Source organism: Mus caroli, chromosome 1, assembly GCF_900094665.2.
Source record: "Mus caroli chromosome 1, CAROLI_EIJ_v1.1, whole genome shotgun sequence".
NCBI lineage: Eukaryota > Metazoa > Chordata > Mammalia > Rodentia > Muridae > Mus > Mus caroli.
This window is the reverse complement of record NC_034570.1, coordinates 165,224,254-165,233,897: the sequence shown is the minus strand read 5'-3', so window position 1 is coordinate 165,233,897 and position 9,644 is coordinate 165,224,254. Positions and strand designations below refer to the sequence as shown.

The 9,644-nt window shown below is 41.7% G+C and overlaps 1 protein-coding gene across 4 annotated transcripts in view; it reads left to right on the top strand.

The window, feature by feature from the left end:
• The window catches only part of Rgs7 (regulator of G protein signaling 7), a 395,350-nt gene that overhangs the window by 354,989 nt on the left and 30,717 nt on the right, over positions 1-9,644 (top strand). For all 4 annotated transcript variants that reach the window (XM_021156734.2, XM_029479845.1, XM_021156749.1 and 1 more), the window contains exon 10: positions 7,139-7,213. In XM_021156734.2, the coding sequence (XP_021012393.1) occupies positions 7,139-7,213 (75 nt within the window). The remainder of the gene's footprint in view (positions 1-7,138; positions 7,214-9,644) is intronic.

The window sequence follows — 9,644 nt, the reverse complement described above, 5'->3', positions numbered from 1 at the left end:
GGGGGGCAGGGGTGTTGAACTCCCTAGAGAATGTCACAGAAGGAGATGCCCTGCCAGTCAAGGAAGTCCACTATTTTGTGCTGAGCAAGGAAGGTTCTCTGGACAATGGTAGAATTCTACCTTATTAGTAGGGAAACAACAGTGCAAACACTCAAAGTGACCCACTTTGTGTTTTTTAAGATCACTCAGGCCCACATTTCAGAGAATGTAAAACAGTTCCAGCCCCCAAGTATTATACTACCTTCCATCCTGTAAGTCCTGATACGTATTTGAGAGCATCTAGCTCATCATGTCTGTGTCCTGGCAGACCTAAAAGATATCATGAAAACTCATCCACATGCTGTTGGTAAAGGCTTCAGAGTTTCTACCTCAAACATAGCAAATCTAATTCGGTTCAAAATTAGCTGAGGACCAAGTAAGCTTGGAAAGCCTTGATCAAAGCAGTTGGTAGGACTCAGACATGCTAACCTGGACATAGTGGTTCATTTATCTGCCAGAATGAGATCTGTGGCATCATACACATTCTGTTTCCTGACCTGTATCAGAGGCCAAGTGACAAATGGTAGAGGATGATTGAAAGTGCAGGCCAGACCAGGAAGTTCAGCAGAAGGTGACAACTGACTGGGAGAATACACAGGCCCTACAATCCATGGACCAAAATTTTTAAAGTCCTACATGGCTACTCCCCATGTTGTAACCGATAAAATGGACCAGATAAAGTAAATCAAGACACAATTCAGTGGTGTCTGAGAGTCTCATATGCTGTACCAGAATACAGGGTAAACTGAGACACATTTTAAGTCTCTGATCTAAAGAAGACCATTTTCTTCTTTCAGTTGAAAACCTATGATTCTTTTTATAAAAAGAAGCTAACCTTTTATATTAAAAGAGAAGAAATGAAATGAAAAGGAAGATATAAATTGAAGGTGATTAGTCATGAGCATGCTTGGCAATCCAAGTGTGAGAGGCTGGTATTGAACTCTCAGTCCTTCTTCCCAAATTCCACGATTACAGGCAGGCACTACCATTCCAGGCTGTGTGTTCTCTTTATTATATTTTGTTGTTATAAAGCAGAGTTAGTTTTTAGAAGGGTTTTAGGTTCACAGTAAAATTTAAAAGAAAATACAAAGAGTTCCTATGTCACTCCCGCCCCTACATGTGTATGACACCCCACCTTATCACATGTCCCACCAGAGAGGTACTAGATCCAAAGGACACACGTTGATAAATCATCCCCAAAGATCCACAGTTCAAATTCAAGCTCCTCTTGTAGATGTATCTTCTGTGAGCTTTGACAAACACATAATGGCATGCATTCGCCATTTGGTATCAAGCAAAGACATTTCACTGCCCTAAACCTTCTTCAAGGGCCATCCCTCTTTTTACTGACACCCCCTTCAAAACCACTGATCCACTCAATGTTCATTGTACAACAACCCCCAGGAAGGGATCTAAAGAGCGCTATTCTTCCATTCCTGTCTTTTACCGTACCTCACCAACATAGCCTGTCCTGAGTTCTCCCAAGACACTGTATTGTAGCATAGGTAACAAAAGTTCATTTATCATCTGCACTGCAGATCTAGCTCTATGTGAAGCATGTGTATAGCCAGAGTAAGGCTCTGGGTTCCATTTCTAGTGCCACAATAAATAAACAAACAACTAAATGAATGTAGTAGGCCGTGAAAGGAACTAAGGAACTCAATAGGTTTTAGAGTCTCTTAAATGTAATATCAGTAATGGAGCTAGGAACTGCTGCTCCTATTTTGCATATCATGGGTATGATACCCACTGGAGAGGGTGATATTTCTTAGTGATCTCATTTGCAGCTTGGGGATGGGTTCCGAAGCATAAACTTCTAATAAATACCTTCTAATAAATAACATTACAGTATTAGTACAATATAGCTCAGTTATTTTGAAGATAAATTCACTTTTTCATCATTGGGATTGATTTAGGATATTGTGCTAGGCTCATGTAAATAGCACATTATTATTCCTCAAATCCCAAAACATTATGCATTGAATTATTTCAAGCAAATGATACATATTTGAATACTTTGATGGCATGCCCACTTAGTAATAATGTTATTCTGATCTTAATGGGAAAATACATATGGCTGTGTAGGAAAATAATTTATGAATAATATATCATATGGATCCGCTGCCTGCTCCTGGCACCTAATAAGCATCAAAAATTTAATTGCAGGGCCTTTTCCATTTATGTATTATCTTGTCATTCTATATTTCTGTGTTCTCTTTCTATTTATGTGTGTGGTATGCTAGTCTGTGGCATGTATGCACCTGTGGGTGTATTTGCAGAAACTTGAAGAGAACATCCAGTGTCCTGCTCTGTCATTCTCTGCCTTATTCCTTTGAGATAGAGTCTCCTACAGGACCTAGAGTGAGTCTAGCCCCAGCAAGCCCAATGCTGCTTCTGTTTCTCCATCCCGCACTACTGGAGTTACAGGTGTACGTGGTCAAACCCTGATGTTTAGTGGGTGCTGAGATCCAAACTAAGGTCATCATATTTCCACTGCAAGTGTTATCCCCTACTGAATCATCACTCCGGTCTCGGATTTTACTTTTTAAATATCAGCAACAATCATCATGTTCGTGTTAATCAAAATTGCTTGCTTAGTCTCTCTGTCTCTGTCTCTGTCTCTGTCTCTGTCTCTGTCTCTCTCTCTCTCTCTCTCTCTCTCTCTCTCTCTCTCTCTCTCTCNTCTCTCTCTCTCTCTCTCTCTCTCTCTCTCTCTCTCTCTCTCTCTGTGTGTACCCACATGTGCGCTCTATTAGAACAAGCCAACAAAAAGGGCATAAGAATGGACATGAGAAATATTCTGCCGTGCCATATACTGTGTCAACAGAGGCATTATACTTCTGTAGGGTCATGATTCATATCTTTTGAATTTGTGAAGATGTTAATGGAAAATTGATCATGCTGCTATTTCTGTGTCTCACTATTTATAATCACAATTTGATATATAATTAGATGCAAAAATAGTCTCTGAGTAAATGAAAGAATGGCAAAAGTTCCTTTCTATGTTCTATTTACTCTGGTGCCTAACTTCTGAAAATAGCTACTCAGAGGTGCTCAGCGTACAGTTAGGGACTTATGGATTTGGAAGAGTCCTAGACAACTTTGCAAGAATCACTTTCACCTCCAGCTGCCCAAAAGAAGAGAGGGCATTAGAAATTCCAGGAGCTTGCAGAGCTCATGGGGACAGGCATCCTAGGTCTTTCTGGTCAATTTATCATGTTAACCATTTAGCTGTTAATGATAAATTTTGAATAAGCAGAATGATTTCATTTTCCTTAGATGAGAATTAGGTTATAAAACACATCTCCATCCCAGGATTTTGACCTCTAATAATGTTTGCTTTTGTAATCAGTATTTCTTACTAATCTCTTAGTATTTTAACAATCAACTCAAGTAGGACTTTTGGATGTCTATTAGTGGTTCATTAATCAAACTCAAGAGATCGTAATCTTTGAAATCTGAGGAGGTAAATTTTAATTCTCTTTTGGACTGCCAGTCAGATCTGAGCCTGTGAGAAGAAGGGCTTTCCACTTCACGCCTCCGTTGGCTGACACAGTTTCTGAGGCCGTTTGTTAATTATCCCACTTGGTATGAAGTCAAATTGTCCTGGCTTTCAGTGGAAGGAATTGTATTGTTCAATTAAGTCAGACTGGGCACCTGTTTAAAATAAGCATCTCTTTTTTATGCTCTCGTTTCCTCAGAGGCCCTTTGGAGGGATAGGTTTAGACGGTGGAGCCTGGGCTCTGCCTTATTTAACATGCAGGTGTGGCTAACTGGACTGTTTTGGGAGATAGTTTCTGTTTCCTTGGCTTCCCCTGCTGCTATCCACAGTGGTGTTAAAGGGAGGTCGGAGTCAGAGGTTTTCTCTGTATGATCTCACCCGGGGAGAATGAGGCCAAGCAGCAGCAGGAAACTTTCTAGACCCTGCTTGATTCCTGCTTGGGACAGAATGTCAGACCACACAGAGTCCAACTCATCACCTGGTCCTCAGTGATGGAGTTTGTCCTCCAGACATTTGCTCTGAGTGTATAATCCATGTATACTATGTCTTGGTTTCAACTTCAATTTCGTGTCCACCTGTCAGTCGCAGCATCTCTATGTTTTTGTTCTGAAGGCCTATTACATCTGAGCTCAAGAAAACACTGCCTTAGGCTCCTTTCCCTGTTTTCTTAAAATTTATTTTAATTAAAATAAGTTATATATTTATTTATTCATTCATTTTTATTAAATTATAAATTTTAATTATTATTAAAATTTTAAATTATTATTTAAGTTCTAAAATGTAATTATTTTAATTAAGAGTATATGTGGAGTATGGTGTCGGGTATGTACACGTGAGTGCAGGTGCCCCCCAGAGGCGACCAGAGCATCTGACCTCCTTAGAGCTAGAGTCACAGGGAACTGTATGCTACCCATCGTGGGTGCTGAGAACAGAACTCTGATCTCCGTAAGATTAGTGCATGCTCTTAACAGCTTAGCCATCTCTCCAGTCTCAATTCCCCTTTCTTGCTAATGCTCAGATGACACAATATTCATGTGGACTGTGTTCCTTATAAGGCTCCTGCTGGGGTCATGGGACAAACTGCTTCCTGGAAAGTCCACTTGTTTGGGCATGTCTATACTGTCTTACATTCTTTTCAGATTCCCATAGAAGAGAAACACCAGCATGTGTTGTTAGTCCTAGCACATAACCTAAAGAAATGTCTATGATCTCCTTGGAAATGCTGGCTCTTGGTTAATCAATATCAGTATATCAATCGAAGTTTAAAGAGTTTTTCCACCCATTCTCTAATGGTTTGGCATGGGGAAGGATGACCATAACAGACTAAAAATTGAATGGGAAATGAAAATGCAACGCTTTGATATTTCTTAGAGTCTTGGTTACAAGTAGATCAATGGTTGTGAACTCTACCTATTTTAAAATTGTTAAAAAATCCAAGGATTCTTTTGGTTTGTTTTGTTTGTTTGTTTGTTTGAAACAATTTTATTAGATATTTTCTTCATTTACAATTCAAATATTACCCCGAAAGTCCCTTATACCCTCCCCTCCCCCTGCCCTGCTCCCCAACCCACCCAGTCCCACTTCCTGGCCCTGGCATTCCCCAGTACTGGGGCATATAATCTTCACAAGACCAAGGGCCTTTCCTCCCAATGATGGCCCATCCTCTGCTACACATGCAACTAGAGACACAGTTCTGTGGGGTACTGGTTAGTTCTTATTGTTGATCCTCCTATACGGCCCCCAATGGAGGAACTAGAGAAAGTACCCAAGGAGCTGAAAGGGGTCTGTAACCCTATAGGAAGGTTCTTTAGTTTTTAAACGGTTAATGTTTACGTACCGCAGAAAGAGTAAGTAAAAACACTGGATACTGGTAAGCCTGGTGCTGGGAATAGCTTGAGCAAATTTCTCAGTGTCTATAAATTAGTCTCACAGAGCCAATATAATGCTCTTTCTTTTCCTAGGCTGTTGAATGATTGAGTGAGTGAGTGAGTGAGTGAGTGAGTGAGTGAGTGGGTGGTGGCTCATGCTTGCTCACCACCCTATGCCAGTGCATACATGTGGAGGGGAGAGAACAATTTGCAAGAAGTCAGATCTCTCCTTCCATCATGTGAGTTACAAGGAATTGCACTTGTGCCATCATCCTTGGGAGCATTCACCTTTACCATTGACGAACCTTGCTCACTGCCCCCCAACCGGTTTAATTTCTATTCTGAAGTAAATATTTATTCCAGGAAAAAAAAAAACATGTATTTCATTCAGTGTTCTTAGTGTTATATGTGGATATGTTTGTCCTTAGTTGAATGTAAGCTTTCTGAAAAAAATACAAAATATTTTCTTCTCTAACTTCCTTATGCTTTGCTGCATTGTGGTAGGGTTGGTCACAATATCTGAGCTGTCAGGGACTTTCTAAAAATGGCTCATGTCCCTAATTACTCAGAGTGAATCCTCCTGCTCAGCAGATAATGGGCAGCAATGCTGTCCTTTCTGCTCACCCCATCCAAACACCACAGTCACATCCCTGGGGGCACTGTCACAGATACTTAAAGCTTGTAATAGAATAAAAACCTGAAAAACTGGACAGAAATATACACCTTGATGGTTTTTAAATTAATAACAGATCTCCCTAGAAACTGTACCTCAGACTGCAAGAGGTGGAAACACAGTCTACCTAAGGAAACAACTTCCTGCCCAGGTCTAAGATTCTCTGCATTTCTGACAGTCCTTTCTTCTCTGCTTCCTGTTCCTCTGTGCCTGAGACAGCCCTTGGTTGTTTGGGGAGAGCAATTCTGATTCATATTAAGTCTGTTCTTCTTTCTGCTCTCTCTTCTTTTCTCCCCTCCCACCTCCCCTCTCATCCTCCAAATACAAAAGTTCACATCTATTTGTTTCTGAGCAACTGGACAGTAATTCTGGCAAAATAAAACTCCCGGGCTGTCAGGAAGCCAGCAGCAGACGGCACACATTTCTTTCAACTTCCTATTTTGAAGGAATTTACATACCTGAGGGAATGGAAAAAGAAAGTCAGAAACCTACAGGAAAAGTATAATATATGGGTTCCTGTTTCTATCCTTACCCCCTCTATGGGGACCATGATTTCCATGTGCCTTCTATCTAAGGAAAACAAGTATTCCCAGGTACCAGGTTTCCTAATCACTATAAAAATGATTCAGTTTGGGGTTTGTGCTGTCTCAACTGAACACCATGGTAGTTGTGCACATTGGGAAAAAGTGAGTACCACATAAAAGCCGCGTACGTAAGGTATGTGTGCCCCGTGGCAAGCTCTGTGTGGCCAGCAGCATTACACCACTCTTCCCAGAATCCTTGTTGGGACTATTCTGTTTGAGGCATTGCAGAAACCTGCTTCCTATACCAAGCCTGAGTCTTTTTTCCATGATGTCTCTGGTAATTGTTTGAGGTTTTAGCACTATTATATCGGAAGGAGAAAGCTGCAGTGGACTTTATTACTGGTCAGTTCTGGAATGGGCCAGGCCATCTTGGAAGCCGCTGGTTTGCTCAAGCTCTGTGAAGCAATTCATTAGTGATGATCCTGCTAGATCTGGCATATCTAAGATTTCTTTACTCTTTTTCTTCCCCCAGCCTGGCTGTGTAAATACTACAGAAGTGGACATTAAGAAGTCATCCCGGATGAGAAACCCACACAAAACACGCAAGGTAAATGGATATGTGTCCCTTGGTCTCGCTGAAGTGTCTACTTTCAAGATATCCATCTCTGACTGTTGCCAATATACTCCACTCTGGGGTTTTGTCCTGAGAATCCCTTCTCTGGAGTGAAATAAAGAAACATCTACCTCTCCTCAGAAGAACCCAAGGACAAGCCATAGGGCATCCCACCAATATTTGCCCTGGGGAGCCAGTGAATCTTTTGAGCTTCTTTAAAGAAACAGGGTGAGAAGCTATTCATAGGAGAATAAGGGACCACCAAAGTAGCTGCATTGGAAAGTCTTCCACACAGTGTGGATATCAGCTTTCCCATGGCTATACAGATAGAGGTCCCTCTCAGTTAACTTTCCCAGGCTATATATCCCAGTACCTTCCAAGCTCCTAGTCCAAGTGCAGTTAGTGAAGAATTGCTTACAAATGACTAAGGAGTACAGGAGGTACTCTCAGAGGAGGGTCCAGGTACCCTCCTTACACCTTCTTTATCTGAGGGAACTCAATAGTCAATAGGCCCATGGTCATGGCCTCGCACAAGCAGACACCACTGAGATGATGTAAATGGTCTCTGGTTTTCTTGAGGACCTTGTTTCTCCAACACATTTGGAGGTAGAAGGGTGACGCCATGGGACTGTGATAGAAGAGAGCTGGAATGTTTCATTTCCATCACAGCATTAAGAGAAGTCGTATATTTTTACATTTTAAATGTATCGTTTGAGGGTTTCTTAAATGCATATATGTGCATAGTATGTTTAGACCAAATCTACCCCAGACTCTTTCCTCTTCAACTCCTTTCTCTAACTATGGATTGATACAGAGACTTAGTCCTTGGGCACAGTATAGACAGTAAGAGATTAGTAGAATGCTCAGCCCTACATGTGACATCTGTTTAACCCTTACTGTTACCAAGGCTCAAGAAGTATCATGGAAGAGGGACAGAAAGATTGTATGAGCCAGAGGTTGTGAAAGGCTGCTGTGAAACAGTTCTCCAGACAGGAGAGGGGCACTGCACACAGGAACTTACTGCGAGGCTATAACAGCATACACAGAGCCTGTGCAGGATCAAGTCAGCCGCAGTCCCAGCACAGATGGGGAAAGGGCTCACAAAGTCACACCTAGCTCTGGAGCTATGGTCAGTCGAAAGCTACTGGAGGGATGGATGTCTGCTTTTGTTTACTGCTATGTGATAGGGTCTCAAGTGTCCCAGGGTTACCGTGAACTCACTATGCAAGAGAGGGTAGCCTTGAACTTCTGATCCTTCTTCCTTCATTTTCTGAGTGCTAAGATCACAGACAGGGACCACCATATCCGGCTGTATACAGTGATACAGATGCTAGGCAGGAACAATGCCACTGAACAACATTCCCAGGCCCAGTGAAGGAGGAATTCTTTCTCATTTGTAAATGTGTGTGAGTGTGTGTGTGTGTGTGTGTGTGTGTGTGTGTGTGTGTGTGTGACTACCACACTTAGGTCCAGCACAAGTCATTCTGAGAATAGCCCAGAGGATACCATCCATCATTAACAAATACCACTGTGGCTCGAAAGATCTTTTCTGTGAACCTCATGTAACCCCAGCATTCTTCTAAAGTGAATGTTCATACATGAAGATGAACTAAAACAAAGATGTTTGCAGGTTCATAAACCTTATTTTATGTTATTTTTTTCTTCTTTCAACAATCCCCATATGACCCAATTTTTTTGTTTTTTAATTATTTGGGTTTTTTGTTTTGGTTTGGTTTTTGGTTGTGGGGTTGTGGTTTTGTTTTGTTGAGGAAGTTTCTCATAATGTGAAGATGGGAACCCACAGAAGGAGTTATAAATCCCTTTAGATACAATGAGCAAACATCTTGCCTCTAGGGGTTGATTCTCTGAGCCCAAGTGCCAAGGCAGCCCACAGCAAGTTTAGGTTTCTAGAGGCTCCAGGTTCCTTTTTTCTTCTTCCAGTGAAACCTCAGCTCACCCACCAGTGGAGCCAAACAAAAAGTCAGTCAGCTCTCAAACAAATGGCAGTGTGTCCCCCTCTTCCTGTAGCTGACAGATGCTCAAACTGGGAGAAGACAGCACAGGAATAAATGGGTGAAAATTGGATGTGCTGAAGTGATCATGAATCATCTTGTAGGCACTAGATTCCATGTTGATATCTGAGCTGGGGCTTCCAAGGGCTTCCTCCCAGAAATCTCAGAGAGCTTTTGTTAACAGGAGAGCTCTTCACACTCCATCATCCGCATGCCATCAGCTCTCCACACACCATCAATTGTGGCAGAAGCATGAGGTGGCATGCAATGAAGTAGTGTAAAAAGAATCAATGTGTGTCAGCTCAGTTTGTTTAGCACACAGTTGGGAGTGGCAGACATTATTATCCCAAGTGGTATAACTTCACTGTGTGTGTGTGTGTGTGTGTGTGTGTGTGTGTGTGTGTGTGTGTGTG